The 21836-nt window shown below is 30.8% G+C and overlaps 1 protein-coding gene across 1 annotated transcript; it reads left to right on the forward strand.

Annotated features, from left to right (window-relative positions):
• The first annotated feature begins 227 nt into the window (after nucleotides 1-227).
• On the forward strand, nucleotides 228-21568 carry LOC134707445 (zinc finger protein 236-like). Its single transcript, XM_063567187.1, has 7 exons — nucleotides 228-397; nucleotides 8183-8619; nucleotides 9144-9575; nucleotides 10457-12954; nucleotides 13464-13612; nucleotides 14394-14477; nucleotides 15187-21568. The coding sequence occupies exons 1-7, from the start codon at nucleotides 349-351 to the stop codon at nucleotides 15405-15407; spliced, it is 3870 nt and encodes a 1289-aa protein (XP_063423257.1). The 5' UTR covers nucleotides 228-348; the 3' UTR covers nucleotides 15408-21568.
• The last annotated feature ends 268 nt before the right edge of the window (nucleotides 21569-21836 follow it).

Consider the following 21836-nt stretch of genomic DNA (forward strand, 5'->3'; position numbering starts at 1 on the left):
ATATTATTTAAATTCTTCGGTCACATTGTATATATGATTTTTTTCTATTCAGTTACGTGAATTAATTACTTTCCAGTATACTATTTTTAGATTTAATAGAACCCATAACACACATGCATTTTATCAATTAGTCAACAAGTTGTAAAATAGTATTGCCGAATAAATTATAATTCACCATGCGACAAGTGACGAGAATCTATTTCCGTCCTCGTGCACACGTGCTAAGGTCAATCCCGTCATGCATTTATCAACATGGAGATGAACGAGGTGGTCGCGATCGTTACTGCATACCTATGCTTATGAAAACTACAACACACATGACCGGGATATTGAAAAGGGATTGTAAAAATGCCCAAGATATCAAGAAGAAAGCAGTCAAAACCTCAGCACATATGTGGTAAGTAGTAAAACGTGGGATTTTTGTCTATATTTGTATATTTTGCTGGGCGTGAACAGCCTGCATGCACATACATCACGCGTGCGCACGTGACGTTTCATCGACTTAAAGCCTTTACAATGCATAATGTTTTATTGATTTTTAGCAGCCTCGAGTATTGATTAACTGCTACAGCAGTCGCTAGCTAGAAACATCAAGTTTATCATTTATTATTATGAAGAAATTCGTGTTGCGTTTGTAAGGATCGTCCGCTATATTTACAAATCGGTAAATAGGTCAAATATGTCAGCTGACCAGGTTTACCTGTAGAATTGTTGACATACACACTCACCTGTATAATTTGAAACGTGCATGCACAAGCATAAGTTCTTGATATAAACTGGCAATTGTTCAAATTTATTGCATGAAGATTCACAATTTTATATGAATTATTTCAAAGAACAAACTGTCTACTTTCACTTTCTATAAATATAAATATTTGTTTAAAAATAGTAATATATGAAGCATTTTAAAGTTCAAATTATAACTTCTCTGATCATGAGAATATTTTTGATATTGATAAAAAAAAATCACCTCTAATTATGCAAACTATAAAATATCTACCATACATATATATAGCTATATAATTTATAATGATTGGAATTACATTTTAATTTTGAAAGAACTAGAAAATGATGAATGTATTTTGGGCATATTAACAACAATACATGCACTTCAGTTAAGTATGACTGTTCATGACTGAAAATTTATTATATTTTTCACAAATATTAGCCTTTGCAAACTTGTATTTATATACTGTAGGAAATATCCATTTGAGAGTAATTTTGCTATAACAGAGCGTCCACCCTCCCCAAGATCAGCAGATATCTTAAAGATTATCCTTTTGAGAGCTGGTGTACTTCATTTAATTTATCCGTATGTGGCTTAGCCATTTAAAATGGTTTCTTCATCTAATTCCAAAGGCGGATTTACGGAAAAATTTGGTTGATCATATAGAGAATCATTGAGGCATGACCAAGGTGGCCCCCACTTATGAAAATTTCTAGATCCCCCACTGCATCCTTTATGTTCTTATACTTACATTGGCTTCTTTTTTGTTGATTTTTTATGCCCTACCTACGATAGTAGATAATAGATCTAAAGGGGCTATATGTTTTCTGGTCTGGTTTGTCTGTTCGTCCGTCCCACTTCAGGTTAAAATGTTTGGTCGAGATAGTTTTTGATGAAGGTGATGTCCAATCAGCCTGAAACTTAGTACACATGTTCCCTTGTTATTTTAATGCCAAATTAGATTTTTTTCCCCCAATTTCACTGTCCACTGAAACATAGAAAAATGATAGTGCGAGTGGGGCATCCTTGACTTTGGACACATTCTTGTTTATTGCTGATTTTATTTGTCCTAAATATATTTTAAATTTTGCAGTGTTTTCTATCGTCAGTATGTCAGGGTTGTCTAATTTACCAGCATTCTGATCCATACAGCATTCTGATCCATACAGGACTGATTTTATATAGCTGGTTTATAGTAAAAGCTTGGTGCTAATGTTGATATTATTTGTTCCCCTTTTCAAATTGCCAAGTGAGCATTTTCCCCATCACTTGTATTTTATCATAATCCTCTTCTATTAATTAATATTTACAAAAACACTTCTCTCAAACTATTCGGCCAAATTTAGACAAACTTGGCCACAATCATTATTGGGGTATGAAGTATATAGAAAAAAAGTGTCTGATGAATGCTCCAGACTATCAACATACATTTTTTGTAGGTGTCCATTTAAACACAGAGAACTTTTTTTTAAAGAAAAGGAAAGACAAGATCTACAATTAAGGATGTTTGCTCCTCTGCTTTTTGATTTTTTTGCCAGATTTTCCGAGTCTTCTGGTATTATCCATGCATGTATTAACATTAAAAAAAAATGCCTACTAACCCCTACTTTTCTTTTCATATTTTATTACATATTATTTAAAAGCCATATTTCAAAATCTTATGAAATCCTGTGTGTAGTGTGGCTGTAGTCTGAACTTGCTTTTGAAAGTGGTTTGGATTCTTTTCTTAGCTAATTGTTAGTACTAAATACCCTGGCAAGGTAATTAAGGATCTTGTATTAAAGAAGACTTTTGTAGTTTGCTGTACAGTTGATGTTTTGCTTATTGTTGAAGCCTGTAAAATGCCCTACAGTTGTTGACATTGTTGACCTTGTGTCTGACTGTCTATGGTAGATATTTCCTCATTGTCCCTCGTACCACATCTTCTCATCTTTCTATATTTTTAAGCATAGATTTTGAAACTACCTGTATATAAATGTAGCTATAACATGTTATTTTGTGGAATCAGCTACAAACATATAATGATTCGAATTTGGATTTATGTTGGTTATAAATTTGTACGGAATTGATATAGGAATTTAGTTACACATATTTTCTTAAAAGGTGTACATGTTGTATGTCTAAATAAAAAAAAAATAACAATTTACTGATTTTGTTTTACTTCATAAATGGAACGAATTTTAGAAAAAATAAATAATGTATAATCAAAACATTGCTACTACATGCCAAATGTGGAGAAGATTTCTAATTCTCAATAGCCATGTTTTTCACTTACATGTATCATCTCCTGCAGATGGACAGAAGTCTCACGATCAAACAGAAAAATTCCTTATTTAAGGTCTTTAATCAACAAAAAGGGCAGAAATGTAGTAAGACCTTTTAAAACCAACTACAAAGTATCAATTAAACTGTACTCATACAGATACTACATTCACATATATATCCAATATACATGTATAATCTCATTATTTCCCTTTTCAAGGGAAAAAAGGGGGTAGCCATTCCCTTGTAAATTTTAGTTGTTTTAAGTATACCCCTTTTGCATATTTTGTAATACATTTCTAAAATCTTTTTTTCATTACTTATAAGCCAAGTGCTTGTTTTTATTTCCATAATCTATATGTTAATATTATTTTTAAAATTTTTGGATTGTAATTTTTTGTGGGGGAAATCATTCACCACATATCATGCCTTTGAGTTCACACACATTGATGGCTATCATTTTATTTTGGTTTCACCTGTAGGTTAGATATCAGTAGTGATCTTTACAGGTATGCATATTATGTGAATTGACATGGTTAAATTTCCCATGAAGTAGTGTGTCATACTAATAGATTAAAGATTGTTTCTTCCTAACTTTTCAATCAGAATAAGTTTTGAAAGCATGCAGATCATCAGTTTTGATGTCACAATTTGGCAGCATGAAATAGTTACCACTCTGTCCTGGGATAAAAACATTTCTGTGACTTTTGTGTAAAATTGATTTGTATAAAATTTATATTTTTTAATTTATTTATTTATTTTAAAAAAGTTGTCTCATGTTAATATAAGCGATCAGGATTTACTTTCCCTTCCGGAGTACCATACATCATAGTTTTTGGTTGTTTTTGTGTTGCTCATTATTCTCTTTTCTATATAGATTTTTGTAGACTTTTTGTGGGTTTTTTACATGCCACGGTGTTGTCAATTTTTCTTTTCTTAATTATTGAATTCCTCCATTTGGTATCTTTTACCTCCCTATTGTTTAGATTCATAGTACTACAGTCTGACTATATTATAATTTGGATTCTTAATTAAGAAACCAAGTTGCTTTATCAAAAATAACTAATATCATCTACATGTACATGTATCAATAAAATGTTGACCAAATGGGATTTACAAACCAATTGTTTATGTCTGAATATAAGATGTGGATAAATGCTTAGAGAAACAGTAAAAACAACTTTACATTGCAGGTTTAATACATAAAGAAACTGAAATGTGTGTTGGAATAGATTTGCAACATGTGTGTTTGTGATGTTTTTTTTCCAAAACAGAATACTGAGAATAGAGCTTTTTAAGTTGTAGTAGAGTACATACAAAATATAAAACTTAAAAAGCGCATATATTGATTAGAATTTTCAACACAAATATAGACTATGTAGTGAACAGTGATTATAATGAATTAAACTCTAATTATAAAAAGAACCATAGTAGTGAACAACAATTTAAAAAGAAGTAGTGTCAATTTAAAAGAGAAGTGTGAAGGGGTAGTATAGAATGGCCACCATGAATTAGCATATAATTCAACACTAACTTATGTACTTATCTCTGAATAAAATAATGTTGAAAAAAAAGACATACATGATCATAAGAATTTTCTAGTAATTTTTTTTAATACACCGTTACACGTCTCCAATCAAAATTTGTATATTCTTTCTGTGTGTGTGAAGGAGTTCAAATAAAGTTCTAACTTCCAAAAATATTAATTGTCAAACCAAACTTGGGGTTTTTTTTGGCAAAAGAAGTAATAAAACTGTGAAGAATGAAATATTGGTATTGTATTTTAGTTGTTGAAAGAAGAAGTTCAAGAACTCTAAAAATGTATAATTGGGTTGAATCATTTCTAGCTGAAGGCATGAATTCACAATGAATTGAAAATTTTAATTTCCTGTTAAATGCAAAGTTTAAAGGCCTGAAAATATTCATATAATTTTCACGTGTCATGTTAAAAGCTGGGATACAAAATCAGATCATTTTATTGTTCATTGCCCACGAACATTGAAATAGTTTTAACATGTTTGTTCTCCATTCAATGACAAGAATGCATAGCGTGTACCAGCGCCCATGCATGACAAGAATTAGGTCAACATTTAAACAGGTAAAAACTTTACCTGTTTCACCCCTAATTCATACATGTAATGTACATTCTTATAGCTTGTGGGGAAATAGATAAAAATGTCCACTAAATTTAAGCCATTTAAAATGACCATTACATAATGAGACTAAATGTCTGTTCTAAGCTGTGATGTTGTGTAACTTATTTGATCAATAAGGGAGATATTGGAAATCATTAAATGTTAACAAACCAGTTTTCCTTGTAGCGTGCAACGTTATATAGATCTTGGTTTTCAATGATTGTGCAAGGTTATACCAAATAGAGGATAGGTTCATGTCATGCAGAAAAAAATGGTGTTAAGTTTACTACAGATCATTTTGGCATATGGAGTACTTGATTAAAATCAATACTAATAAAGAATTTGATATGTAGTCAGAAAATGTATGGTTTATAAACAATGCATGTCCTTATAATTACCTAAAATGGAATATACTACACTACAATTTTGTGTATAATTTGATTTTTATCCCATTTTTTGATCAAATCATATCTTTGACAGTTTTAATAGAAGAATTTCATATCAGATTCACTAAATAGTTAATTTAATGGACACTAGACACTGTATAGACATTGACTAACAGAAAATTAGATTATAAGTTATTCAGGTTTTTTTTTTTAACTTCAGTTATGCTAATCAAATGATTAAATAAAAATGATAATAATCGGAAGATTATGCAAAAGATTTAAAATTAGTCAGTTTAACAACTTCTTGAAAGAAATTTTTTAACAAAAATGAGAAAAAAGAAAATGAATGAGGAAACTACCATCCCCCCTTTTTTCACTAAAAAACCCAACATGAATAAATAATAAAAAAATTTAGTAAGTTTGTAATTATTGATGTTTTAATTTGTGTTCACTATCACCCTTTTACAATTAGAGAAATATTCTATAGTTGTTACAATTGTACATGTGTTAAGTGGCCTACATATACATTATTTACTAAAAGTTCAACCACTAACTTAAAGATAACTATTAATAGGTCATGACAATTTGGTTCTATGTTTGGCATGACAATCTGAGTTAGAACTACAATTTTCATTGTAAATTTTGTTATCAAGGCAAAAAGATTGTATTTAAAAATAAATAAGAAAAGATGGTTATATAATATATATGGATTTCTGTTTAAAAGATGATTTAATTTTTCCAGTCAGAAATTAATGTAGGAATCACTTTATCTCTTTGATTTCAATCCTTTTCCACCATGACCCCCTTTAGACACTTGAACTCCTACCATGTGTTTGTACACATTGTTTTGTTTAAATTTGTGCAAAATCGTTACTCTTTTTGGTAGTATTTAAATTTTACTCAAAAGAACAAATATTTCAAAATGAAAGATGAAAATCAGTAAAGAAATGAGGTCAAAGTATTTTAACTTACAAAACATTTCAAACAGTCTTAAGATTTGCACAAGCATATGCAACTTATTGTAGGTTAGTTAAGAGTAACAGTTCATATTAAATACATGTTAACCTCTAACCATAAAATCTCTATTATGGCGTAACTTTAAGGCAGATCATACTAAACAAAATCTTGAAATTTGGACACAGTCAATTTTCATATCTCTAAATATATGCAAAGAAAAATATATCTTCATATCTTACTTTTTTGAAATATTTTTAAATTGGTATGGTTAAAATCAAAACACAATTTTAAGTTTAAATTTTTTTTCAAAAGAAGAGACTAGATCAGCAAGATTTGATCTACAAGTAGAGAGGCTGAAATCATCAGTCAACTCCTGATATAAGTTATTGCCTTGATTGATGATTTTATACAATTATTTGTATTTTTGCCTTTAATCTTTTATCTTGAAAACTGAAATAAAGAATAAATTATACAAGATAACCTTACAGTAATATATCAAAAGAAATGGGGATAATTGTGCTATTGCAGAAGGGGTAGTTGAGTGATAAGGGGGTTTGAATGAGAAAGACTTAAATTAAATTAGAAGATGTGGTATGAGTGCCAAAATGATACCTCTCCATCCAATTCACAATGTATAAACAATGACAAGATGATCAAAGAACAGCCTCTAACACAGAACCTTGGTAATGGTCAGCAAGCTTTAAAGGGCTCCAAAATGACTTGTGTAAAACAATTAAAACAGGAAAACAAATGTTGTAATCTATATAAAAAATGAGAATCCTATGAACCAAATCAACAAATGACAATCACTTAACAACAGACTTCTGACATAGGACAGGTGCATAAAAATGCAGTACACTTGGTCATTTTTGTCTCACTTGACGGAGTCAAAAAAGCGAGACATAGGTATGCTGTTTCCAGCAGCAGCGTCAACAATGAATTAGTTTGTGATTAGGTCTATTTTATGGTGAGCCACTAGTGGTAGGTCAATGATATTTGGTATGCAGTTGTATAAGCATTGGCATATCTTATTTTCATGGAGATTATTTGGCCCTGCCCCCTCTGTCATGGTCTATTGACTTTGAAATTTTGCTTAGTTTACATGTACATGTATTAGTTTGTGATTAGGTTTGTTTAAAGAAAACTATTTATGATAAGTCAATGGTATGAGTATGCAGTTGTATTAGCATTAGCACATCTTGTTTTCATTGAGAATTTTTAGCCATGTACCTTCAGTCATGGTTCATCGACTTCTTTAATTTTAACATTTGCATTATCGAAATTAAAAAAAAGCGAGACATATCTCTGTGATAACAGTTTATGATATATATATCTGCTGTAATTGTACATAAATTTTTACATATGAAAACCTGGTAAAATCGTTCATTGACTTCTTTAATTTCAACATATGCATTACCGAAATTAAAAAAAGCGAGACATATGTCTGTGATAACAGTTTATGATATATATCTGCTATAATTGTACATAAATTTTTACATATGAAAACCTGGTAAAATAAACCCTCTATTTGCATGTAGGCAATATAGGAAAGGTGTACTGACAAAAGAGGTTTCTTAACACAATGACTCCAAATGGAGCTTTCCTTAGTAGAAGCCATATCAATTTATGTGTATCAGCGGGGGAAAATGTTACGATTCCCTCCCTCTATTTACATGTACTTACAGTAGATTCATACATGTGTTTGTTTGTTGCAGGTGAAGACGAACCAACAAATGGAGAAAGCAACAATGGACCAGTTGGAAAGGATGCTGTAGAAGACAACAATGCAAATATTGTAGTAACAGAGGAGGAGGAGAAGGATGAAACATCCAAAGAAGAGAGTGGGGAGGAAAATAATGCTGAAAACTCAGATGATATCATCCCCTTACAACTAGAAGCTGAAGATGTTGATGATTACTCAAACTTGAAATGTGATGAAACTGATGATAGAAATACTTATGACACCGATTCTAACCACTCCTATGATCAAGGTGGTGGAGACTCTGAAGTTGGACAGTCAGAGGAACATAATTTCCATACTCCATCATCATCTGACCGCATGTGTGATTTCTGTGGAGCTGTAAAGAAAAGTCCATCTGACCTTGCTCGCCATCTCCTAAAACATACTGGCGAACATCCTTTTAAATGTGATGTAAGTACTAGGGTAGCCTTTAGTTATAGTTTTGCAGCTAAAGGGGAATAATTATATTTTAGATTTTTATGACCAGTGACAAATGAATTTTGATTGTTACACACTTTTTCAGCACAAGATGGTTTATCAATGTTTCTAAGTAGGGACATTTATACAATTGTGGCAAGGACTAACTATGAAATGGAAAATTAAGAAAATTAAATGAAAGGTTCAAACATCAATTAAACAGGAACAAAGTACCCAAAGTCGAACATGAAATTCTGCTTGACTTAGTCTAACTCATTGCATTTAAAGCATTTACACATACAAAAAATCCATGGCATTGACATTCTGAAAAATAGGAAGCAGTAGTTTAAAATAACAATGAAAGGTGCATTGGTGTGTCTAAGATATCTTTGGATAGGAATCATAATTTGTCAATTCATTTGTTTCCCTGTAGGCTGTATGCATGATTATCGAGCTATTTGATGACTTTTCAATGTAATATATTTATTTTTAACATTTTTTAATGTATTTATTTTCAGCTTTGTGATAAAGCTTTTAAATCTAAACGATCCTTACAGCATCACCAACATACAATGCATGGGATCAGCCTAGCTGTTTCCATGGTAGCAATTGATGCCAGTATCACCGCCAACAGAAAACGTAAATCTGATGAATCAGTGGGATGCCATTCTTCCCCAGAGAGTGAAACTAAAAAGATCAAATCAGAAGTTCAGGATTTATACAGTTATCCATCTATGGTCTATTGTGGAGAACCTCAGGGATCTGTTTACATTTCGGACGCATCATGTAGCAGTACTGGTAGCTTTAAGATCAGCCCAACATCAACAAAACTGTGCTCAGAAGATGGCAACAACAGAACTTGCCAAGTATGTGGAAAGACGTGCAGTAAACCAAGTGATCTTAAAAGACATATGATGAGTCATACAGGAGAAAGACCATTCAGATGTAATGTAAGTTTAAAGATTTAATGGTATGCATATTCAAACTGTCAGTTGAGACAGTCATAAGATAAATTATATAGCTGCACTTTTTGTACATTAATATATAAATGAAATGAAATGAGTAAGCTGTTCAGTTAAGAATAATGTAGATTTCTGCTAAATTTTGCTACCTTGCATTCTTCTATAAGCAAGTCAGATCACTAGATCTACATGTGAATGTAACATTTTTATACTGGGGATTCATTATTATTTGTTGGATACTAATTTTCGTGGATTTCATTGGCGCTGATGAACCACAAAAAATTAGTATTCAACGAATTACAATTTTTCTAAAAGGTAAATGCATATGCAGATCATGGCAAAATCACAAAATTAAATATTCACAAACATGCAAGTTTTTCTCAATCCATGAAAGTGAATCCACATGTAACAGGACCTGTCCAAAAAATGTCAGTTAGACAGAAAGCTTTTAATTTGAATTGAATTCAGGTCAAATAGCTTTTGGAAAACGTTTGACAAGATATTTAATGTGATCCTCAACTAATTTTGTATAATTAAGACATTATATGTATGGTATGATTACCAGTGAGTTGACTTTTTTGTTTGGTATCGTTGGCTTTATATACCAACAAGAGACTCAATATATACATGTACTAAATCTATTCAACATTGATTAAATTGGAATCCCAACAAAATAAAAAAAATAAAACTGATAATGAGCATTTTGAGTAAGTGGTAGCATTCAGTATATGGTTATTAATAAATAAATGTTCTTATATTTAAGTTAACTAAGATAATTCACTATTCTGAAGATACGTATTCTCTTATCGCTATATGAACTTCAACAGAAAGCAACTCAGGTATCAATGTTCGTATATCATATTTTTCAGATTTGTGGCAAAGCTTTTCGAGCCAAAAATAGTATGTTTTACCACCAAAAATCATCACATGGCCTCAATATTGAACTAAGTCCCGGACTGCAGGAGCGTTTCATGAAATTAAAAAAGCAAAGTCGTGTGAATACTTTGATGAGCCAGCCAAATGGATGTTCCATATCATATACAAATGAAGAATCTAAAGATGTCCATATCCACAATGATCCACAGATGGCAAGTTCTCTACTGTTACAAAAACTAGGACAAAAAGTCAGATGTGCTAACAATCAAGTGCTGTATAGTTATGATATCAATACACATGAGGAAGGGGAGGTGGAATTGGATGAAAACACCGGACTCTTCAAACAGTCGGGAAGCATCTTTAACAAACCACTAGTAACAGCAGGAGATATAAAACCAGAACCTTTAAAAATTACCAATAGTATGGTGGGCATGCAAATTGTACAGGAATCACACAAAGTCAAGCGCCACATCTGTGTTAAAAATGAAACTGTTTTGGTGACCAGGTTAGATGGGGTGGATGTACTTACTGCAAAAGATGTCTCTTTGTATAAATGTTACCTGTGTGGCAAGCTTTTTGATGATCTGCTGAAAATTCAGTGCCATCTATCGATGCATTTTCAAAGGGATCTAACTCTGTATCGTTGTCAGCTATGTGATGACACATTTTGGTTCAAGTATCGGGTCATAAATCATATCCGTAAGAATCACCCTAAAGAATCAAACCTGGCATTAAAAAAAGCTGAAAAAGATTTAAAGGAATCATTAGATGATAAACCATCAGTAGATGTCAATGAAATTGAAGTTACAGTTAAAGAGGAAAATGACAAGAAAAAGAAAGAGAATTCATTGATGGAAGGTGATGAAAAAGTGAAAGTCGATGAAATGGAAACTGAAAAAGATTCAAAGCAGACTGAAGAGATTGGGAAAAACCAAGAGCCCATCAAAGACCCTGAAAAAGGGAAAAGAGAAGAGCAGCAAAATGACCAAATGGAAGAAACTACCTCAATCAAAATTGAAGAAAATCCAGTTAAAGAAAAAGAAGGGGATGAAGACGTTACATCTACCTCAGACAAAGATATTACCAAAGATGTCCCTGTTCCTGACCTCTATGACTTGTCCAATAAAGCTATGAAGTCTGATCCACTAGGAAAGTTATACAAAGGAATAAGATTTAAAAAGAAACCTAATGGATCTTTCATATGTTTACTTTGTAGGAAATCATTTTACAGGGAGTCGGCTTTACTGCAGCATATCAAAATTCACAATCAACAACACATCTGCTACTGTGAGCAATGTGGTGATGGCTTTATGGAGTATGGAAAATTAAGGTTGCACATCATGGGAGATCATAAGAAAAATGATGATGATGATGATACAGCACTGCCATCAGCTACAGCAAAGAATACTTTACTCTCTTCTTTGTTATCAAAAACCTCACAATGGCACAAACCTCCAACTCCTAGTATTCCAGTACCAAATGATATGATTTTTGAGAAAGCCAGAGAAATTCTGCAAAAAGAAGGAATACAGGAAGATGTAACAGTTGTGTTACCAAGTGAACCAGATGAACAGAATTCTACAGAGACAAGGAAGGCTAACTTAGACAATATTCTATCAAACCAAGAATCTGAGATATTTGTACAGAAGAACTCTGATGAATCTGAAATCCAGATATCCCCAAAACGTCTTTTGATGTCCAAACTACTCTCAAAATCAAAAAGAAAATCATCACAACCTATAAAATTAGAAAATACTGACCCTATGGATTGTGAAAATGTTGTGGTTACCAGATCTGACTCAGAGAGAGAGATATTTACCATAAAACAAGAACCTGTTGTAGATGAAAAAGAGTTGCTTCCCCCTCCAGTCTCAATTCCAGTTCCAATATCTACTTCTTCCTTTCCTGTCATCAACAGTGAACTGATGGCAGCCAAACTCAATAATCTAGCAATGTTGCATCCTGGGATACATCCTGTTGTTATGGCAAACACTCTTGCTACACTAGCGGCCCAAGGTGTACCAATCACTTCTCAGGGAATGCTGCTTGCCAGTGGAAATATTCTCTCTGGAATAACTCCTGGTCTCCCCATGGTAGCTCTTCCACCTCAAACAAGTAATGGGCTATTTGGAACATCAATACCACAGGTTCAACAACCAGTACATTGTAATCCTACAATTAGTGTACCCATTTCCCTGACAATTGCAAAACAAGAAAGTGAGGACCCAGTAATTATTAAAGAAGAACCAAAAAGTCCTATAGAAAATATTGATTCTAATTCTAATCATTCTTCTAATGTCTCAAATGATGAATTATCAGAATCCGACAGAGAAAAACTTGTTGGATGTCCAAGAGTTCAGTGGAATGATTCAGATAAAAGTGAGCCTATGCTTGAAGGGAATCCCAGCAATTTACCATTAAGTTTGCAACAAGGATGGGGGTTGTCATCAGATGGGAGAAAAGTCACATCATTATCAAGGACACATTCAAGGTCAGTTATTTAAATATACTGAAAGTCATAAAAATTCCTTGTATGTATGAACTGGTGAGACTAGTAATTTCATATTTGCAAAAATTTCATTGGAACATTTTCTTGTATAATTATAACTTTTTCTTCTTAAATATTAAAAGGTCTTACTAATGACTGAATGGAGTTTGTTAAAAAAAATCTTTCGAGGATACGGAGTAAAAACCTGCAATTGATTGGAAACTGTTATTTTATTTCGGTTTCAATGTGTTTAAATGTCAAAGAATGGCTTTGATAATATTCTCTTTGGCAGTTAAAGAGTTATAGTGTTTCTAAGATTGACAGTAACACTAATATATATATATGTTAATAAAACCTGATTTCTGTAATTCCAACAGCCTCTTTGCAAGTTGAATTGAAATCTACTTTAAATTCAGACTTAAAACATTTTATTTTATGGTAATTGGTACTTAAATGGTCAGTAATTATGGTCACAAAATAATTGAAAATTAAACATTCATATTGTTTTACAGATTGCCAGTAGTAAGCACTCCAGTAGACAGAGAAAAAATTTGTAAACCAACAGTGTTAGCAGATGGAAGGACTGTGTTCAGATGTCCTTTTTGTAATAAAGACTTCTTATCTTACTCAGACATCAATAGACATATGGACTTTCACGAGGGTAATTAATAATATTGCAGATTTCAAGTAATGAAAAATTTAATATTGCCATTTTCATGTATTCTTTTTGTACATTTCTCTGTATGCTATATTAATGATGGAATTTTTTTAAATATTGAAATATTTTTTTTAATCTACATGAACATTGTAATTAATAAAAATTAAACTTTACGTTTCAAAAGAATCATATTTTTTTGACATATTAGAACATTTTTTGTCATAACAACAGTTCTCCTTTCCAGACCACGACTAAAAACAAAATGAAGAGACTTAAAACTATGATTCAAACTTGTGCATTGTAGAGATGTAAATAAATCCTTAAGGTGACATGTGATGCCATTTAACCACATAATTTAGTAAAATAATACAATCAACACCTTTATTAATTAGTCCATTGTTGTCTACAGCTATTAAATGCACCTAGCTGATTATTGATTTTTCTGTTAAAAGTTGTAATGAGTTCAAGGTGAATTCTGATTATTGTCTGATCAGGTAAAGTCTGAGAAACGCCCATAAAAGTAAACAGGATGGATGAAATTGAATTGTTATATTTCTTTTGACAAATTCTTTCGCAAAAAATGAATTTTAATCGCCATAATTTCAATCGCCAGCGGAAATTTGAATTTAACAGCTATGAAAAGTATATCCACTTACCCCTCCGGTACCAAATAGAATTGCTCCAGAGGTATATAATATAAAGAATTTACTTGTGAATCTTATTGCTTAATATATATATTAGATATATTCATTAACTTGTAATAAATTGTTTCTTCTATTTACAGACATCAGACCATTTAAATGTAAATACTGTGAATATTATGCCAGGACAAACAGCCAACTAAAAGTACATATGATGAGGCATCAAGGTTGGTGTTAAGGTTCATCAAATAAAAAATCACGTTTATCTTTCCATGTTTGTTTTCTGTTTATGTAAATGATAGTTGTCTTGTTTTAAGGGGTTAACAAATTCAGTAAGGTATCAATAAGGGACAATTGAATAAACTTTGTCACAAAAAAAATGATTAATTAATTGGTGGTAAATATGAATGTTGACATTGCAGCCAAAGGGAGATAATCAAAAAAACTTTAAAATTTACATGTTAAAAAGGCATATTTTATTTATAATGTTTTTTTTATTTACAAGATTTGCTTGTAACGGCTGTAGATAAAATATACTGCCCCTATGTTTCACATGGCAGGAAAGTTCATTTAATTTTTTAAATCTTCCAACTTCGCACAGATGCTTGCCTCTGGCAAGCTTAGAAAATATGAGTTTAAGAACTACTGCTATCATGGCTATTGCTAATTTTAATGATTAAGAGCAAGAAAACATTTAATTAGAAATTTTAAGTTGAAATTCTAAAGAAAATTAATTAAAAAAGTTTTAACAAAAAAAGAGGCCTTTATATGTGTTAAAAACCAAAACACTTACCTACCGGTAATGTGGAGAAAATTATGTTAGCTACAGCCTACAACAGAAACACATTTATCTAGGGAAATCTATTTATTTTTTTCACAGGTTTTCAATCTTTACATGCAAGTAAATTAATGTTGTAAACACTTTTTTTTTTACAGGAATACGTGAATTCTGCTGCAAGCTATGTAACTATAAAGGTGTTACTCAATCTGATCTGAATCGTCACATGAAATCACAGATTCACTTACTGAAGGCCAAGCATGCATGTCCACATTGTGACGAAGGATTTGTTACCCCACGCAACCTGGATCGTCACCTTGATGGCAACTGTATTGTCAAAATGCAAAAGCTTGAAACTGGGGAACTTATTTTGAAGTGACCTACATTTAAGTTTTATTTTTAAAGTAGCATGCTTGAGGTTATTAAATAACAAGATAAAAATCCTTTGAATGTCTTTTTCAAGGATGTTTTTTGCCTACTGTGTGGAGGAAATTTTAAGATTGATATTTTTAAAGAAATGCCCCTAGAAAGGACAAGGGAATAGAATAAACAAAGTTAATGTTATTTAATGATGTTTAAATAGACTGAGTCTAGCCATAAACTTTTAAAAAGAAAGAAATTGTTTTAATGTGTTTTTGTGTACTTCAATCAAAGTATCATTGTTATTTTTAATGTTGGGTAAAGATGATGGTTATTTGTTAATATTTTTTCTTATTTTATATATGATGCTTTTGTGTTGCAGTTTTACCTCAGTTATTAAAATACATTCACTATTTCATTCCAAAATTGATCATTCCGTTTGTTTATGATTCCAGAATTATATATATATAGTTGGAAGTTTTATCTATCATTTAGTTTGTACATATTTATATTTTTATATTGGTTTATCTTTTCATATTTTATTACATATTTCTATCATTCCAAAAGATTTTCTGTACTAAGGAAGAAAACAATTGTTTTTTTTCTGTTATGTTTAATCTGTTACAATTTATTTTTTGTCAGATTTATTTTATATAATTCAGTTTGTTAACTCCTGTATGCTTCATTGATGATTAGCTTACACATATCTAAAGATGGTGTCTCATTTGGGATAGTTCAATTATTGACATTAGTAAGCTATATAAGAGAATGAGTGATAACTGTGTATATAATCCTCGAGGGGTCCACTTCCTGTATACAAGGTGATAGGACGTGCTGCTGGAATAGTTCAGCTTTTCAAGCTTGAAAATATGTGAATAGGTGAGGAAAACTATCAGAAATATATGATAAGGTCAATAAAGTTCTGTCATCTTTCTTGGTGTTCACAGCTGTGTTTTATCAACCAATTTTCACTCATTTGACACTTTGGTATTTCACTGTTACATTACACACTAAACCAAACCAAAACCATATGGGGAAATGGTAACATATTTACCTACTTAATATATAAAAAGGTATACATTTTTGAAATCTAAATTATATAAAAAGGGTGGGGTAACGAAACTTAGCGGCACACTCTATCAATTAAATATTGAAGTGGCTTCCCGGGATATAATCTGTAAAATCAGAAAACAGTTTTTCAAAAACTGCATTACTTTGCTTTCTTAAAATGTATCTTTTAATTAGGATTCATCAATCAGTTGTAATGGTCTGATAAGTGTGATTAATGTATTGTGAAATGACATTCATTGATGTTTGGTATAAAAATTAAAGTGTATTATATATTATGAATTAGAATTTATACCTATCCACTCATACTACCCACTGTATATAGATATAGAATATAGATTGTTTAGGATTTTATTTTTATGAATACTTGTGTTATGAAAATCAAAACAAAGAACATTGTACTTCTTTTAAAGCCTATTGCATTGAGTGTGTTGGCAAAGGTTATATATTTTTATAGCTTGCTTGCTTGCCGAACTGTGAAGTTGTTATTATGTTAGGTAAACTACCCTCCTTTAAGATAAGATTAATCCGATAAATAACCAAACTATCTGTCTGTAGGACCAGACTTCTTTGAAAGGAGGCTAGTATACCTTACCTAATAATGACTTCACAGTTCAGCTAGCAAGCAAGCTAACCAAAAAAAAATACCTTTACCTACACACTCAATGAAATCTGCTGTAAATTTTAAGAAAGGCTTCCCCTTTGCTTTTATACATTTCTTTTGGTGAACCTACTTTTTGAAGCAGAGTTTTAAGAAAACTGGGTCGTACATTTAGATTTCTGATTAATCACATTTGTTTTAAAAAATAAGAGACATAACATTAAGAAATTTTGTAATTTAGCTTAGCAAATATAACACCTTTGAAAGTTCATGCTGTTATAGAATTGTTTGTGAAAATAATCCATATAAATAAGTAATTGTTCTTCAGTTGTGTTAGTAAAGAGTTTTAACTCTGTGCAAGAGGTATAGTAATAGCAATAAAAGGAATATGCGAAAAAGACATATAACTTTTCAATTAAAGATAAATTACATGTATTTAAAATAAAGTAGACATCAGTTACCTATCTTATTATGAATGAAAATTGGTTCTGAAAGTAAAAACTTAGTTTACATGGATATCTGTAAAATTAATAATTAATTTGCCAAAGGTTTTCACTCAATTAATTAAATTACAATTCAAAGACTAGATTTTTATGATCAGATAACTCATAAGATTATTAAAAAAATCTGTGAAGATAATGAATATTCCCTCAAAATTTTAATGACTTATCAAAAAACTTATTTTGTAGAAGACCCCTAATTCATTGAAATATGTAATGATTTGCCTTTCTTGTCAATCATAAATAAATTTCAGCTCTGGTTCATTTCACTTTAAACATGCATGAACTTTAAGTTTTAAATTACATCTACTATAAACATCTTCTTTGTACGGTACATTCCAAGCATGATTTTTTAATGGCAGTGTAGTATGGTGATAAAATTGTGATAGCACTGTTATGTTTGTAAAGTTTATGTTTTTGAGGGTGGATATTTTATGGACATGTATATATAAATTGTTTTTATCGATGTTTATTACCCAGTATATATGGTGTACAATTTTGTTAATATCGTTATATAAAACCATCACCAATAATGTTCCACATCTTTCAATTGAGATTTTCCTCAACACAATTTTTAAGTTCTGACCCCAATTTTTCGCGGTCCACTGAACACAGAAAATGATAGTGCAAGTGGGGCATCCGTTTACTATGGACACATTCTTTTTACATTTAAAAAAAAAGTTAAATTCCAGTAATGATAGCTGTTTAAATTTAAAAAAAAAAAATTAGAAATTAATTCATTACAGAAGCTTCAGTTATTTGACCTGATGCAATATCTTTGTAATTTGGTTTGTGAGAATAAAGATATATATATATATAATACATGAGTAGGGTAAATGTCTCGTTAAGTCCCATCAGTTATTATGACATTTTGGAAGTACATGTATATGGTATATATTTTGCATTTTTAAAAGTCTGTTTAGAAAATTGTTGAAAATTATTTTACTATAGATTGAAGGTGTAATTTCCAAATAGGCCCATTGCTGGATAATGGTTGTTGTCTGTTTGATTTATATTCCAATAAATGTAATGTAAAATATATGTAACTTTGTTGTACAAGTTTGTAGACAAATACATTATGCTGTCTTCAGAATTGTGTCTGTCTATTCATTTTCTATATTTTGATTTTGAAATGGAAGTTAGACATTGAATTTTTTTTAGAACTTACAGGGTTCAAATAGCGGTAAGTCAATGAAATCTGATGGCAAATTTTGATTAGACTTATTGAAAAATCAATCATTCCAACAAGAAATTTTGTAAGTTTATCAATGCGAAATAATGTGTGATGAATAGGTAAAATATGTATATAATTGTTCTTCTAATACTGGGTATTGTTGATTGACATTTTATTCTATTGTGAAGTTTTATTTTTATATAGATAACTAATAGGTCATATGATTCCGTTTTCACAAATCAATATATTGTGGTATTTCATCTTTCACAAGTTTTCAAAGATTATAAGGTTAATTTTGTTATTGTTATAAGAATTTTAATATTATTATAGTTTATTATTGACTCAGATGGTTTCCTTTTACTGAGATTAATAGCATTGAAACATTTTATTCCAATATATAGAAATTTTATTTGTCTTTCCCAGGCCAGACTCGCATCTATTGCATTCAGTCTGTGATAAATTCCATGAGCAACAAAAATGTTAAAAGGAAAATGTATATCTAAATGTTTATTTACACTTGAAAAAAAAACTGTTTAAATTGAAGTTTTCCTAATGCTGATATACATCAAGCACTACTCTTACACCTTACATTTCATGTAATGAAATAGAGGTTGGATAAATGAGTTCTCTCACTAGCCAGAGAGGAAAATTTTTCATAAAGTTTAAACGTGAAATAAAGTAATTGAATTATTTGGGAAGCTAATGATTTTTAATTATTTATCTATTTTCTCAAATATTCAAATAAAAAAAAGAAGACACAGAGACAAAATAGCACATGCATTGTACAATAATCAAAGCGAAAATTTCAAGCCATTAAATAAAAATGTTGTCAGAAATTTTAAGTCTACTGAAAAGATCTGGGAGACCAAGTTATAGCTTTTATATCTTCAATCACAACAAATAAAAATATTTAGGAACAGTAGTTAGCAGCATATATGGGTCCATTTGTGTACATTCCAATTTTACACTATTATTTTGTTGTTGTTAAGAATATATATAAGAAAAATTACATTTATAAAAGCATGTTACAATTTATTATTTGTTTATATCTCTCACATTTCTTTTTCTTTTTTTTAGAAAGTTTGTTTGATTTAAAATTGAAAATAATTAATTCACAAACAAATACTTTGCCCTTATGTAAGACTCAGCAATTATTTTTAAAAATTCGTTGATTCTGTTTGTTGTTTCAAAAGCTGTGATTTGCTGAAATTTTTAATGACCAATATTGTTCTTATCATATTTGTTGATAGACTTCCGAAACATTTTATGCTTCTGTTTTATAATTGTTTCATTTAATTGGTAGATATATGATGATGAAATTATTTTCAACTGTATTTTTTCTGAACCCTTGAATAAGTGAATATTCACAGAATTTGTTTAACAATGACCAGAGTTTTTTTATTGATCTGAAAATTTGTATTTCATCATTGTTGTTTTTAAAATATATCAGAATTCACAAACCATTTTATTGATATCATCTTGGTAACTCATTAGACGCAAATGTTTAGATATATACATTCCGTGAACACTTGTAAATGCTGTGCACTTTACCTTTACTTGTGCTTTCATTTGTAAAAATCCATCATTTAAGTAGTTTTAGTCAGGGAATATTGATACAAAGTCAGACCTCTGTAACAACTGGTGTAGAAACGGTACTTTTGGGAATTTCCAACAGTAGAATTCATCTTACATTATATGTGTACCATTTACCAAAATTAATTCATGGGAAAATTAAAAAGAGAAAGGGGGGGGGGGTGTCTCCACATACAAAATTGGGTACTGGCAACACATTTTCACAGACATTTAACTGAACACATATGACCCATTGATACCTCAGTGAAATTGCACCCTAACTCTATATTTTACATTCCAAAAAAGATGCCCATACCAGTTGCACATCTTAGTATAACTTTATTGAGCCCCCCAAATCCCCCTGAGATGGTCGTCTAGCTTTATTCGTTCATCAAATAATAAGAAATTGTTGGGTTGCAGGAGTAAATTTTTTTCAACATAATAATTTAATAAATTTGCTGTACACACTTTTCTATTAACTAAATTATCTGATTTATCTCCCCTTCCTCTGGATTAAATCTTGCTTATTATAGTAACAATTTGGAATGATCATTTACTCTCAAGTGAGATCCAAGATGGGGAAAGACTCTCATGCTACCTCAAGTCTATATCTTAATCAGTTTCTTTGTATTGTTTAAACTGTAAAAGATCATTTATGGTGAAAAGTTTATTAATCGCAACCATAACCAAACAATTGTTAATGTATTTTCACTTATCTGGTTAGTTTCTAGCTGAATTGTAGGCTATTATGTTTCCTCTTTTATGAGAATTGACAATATCTTAGACTTTCTCTTTGCACTGTCCAATTCCGATTGTTTTTGGATAAACATAACAAGAAAGATACTGATTTTGATGAAGATTTTTATGGTTAAACCACCTCACATGAAAATATAGAGATGTGTTATACAAGTGTTTACTATAAGTTCAAAGTACACAGATGTAATCACTATTTTTACATCAATGATTAAGAAGTTGAATTATGTAAGCTATAAAAAAAAATCTCCATAAGTCTATGTATGTTGTCTCTTTTAAAAAAAATACTGTTAATAAGCAAAACCAATCAAACAGATGGTGGCAATTAAATACAGCCTCAATAAGAAATTATTTGCAATTTTTTGTTTTGCTTTTTAGAGTATAAACTTGTCATTTAACGTCTTTCTACACCAGTTTAGTCCTACTTTTGTTTATATCACTACCTCCTCACAGAACTTGTATTAAACCAAAATGTATATTGGTAATCCAACAATAAATGTTTTAACACCCCAGTATCTTGTTTCTTATTTTGCTGCCTGTTCATTATTAAGGCCCCGCCTTTAGGCGGGTCGCCCTATAGTGATCAGTCTGTCCGTCTGTAACACTTTCGTGTCCGCTCCATATCTAGAGAACCACTCATACTTTAAACTTTACCTGTTTATTAACCACCACCAGAGGGCGTGTCATGATGTATGTACAACTTCCTAGGTCAAAGGTCAAGGTAAAAAAACTTTGGTTTCAGTTGACAACCCTGTGTCCTGTGGTGAAGATCGTGTCCGC

This window comes from Mytilus trossulus, chromosome 2 (genome assembly GCF_036588685.1).
Source record: "Mytilus trossulus isolate FHL-02 chromosome 2, PNRI_Mtr1.1.1.hap1, whole genome shotgun sequence".
In the NCBI taxonomy this organism is placed as follows: Eukaryota; Metazoa; Mollusca; class Bivalvia; order Mytilida; family Mytilidae; genus Mytilus; species Mytilus trossulus.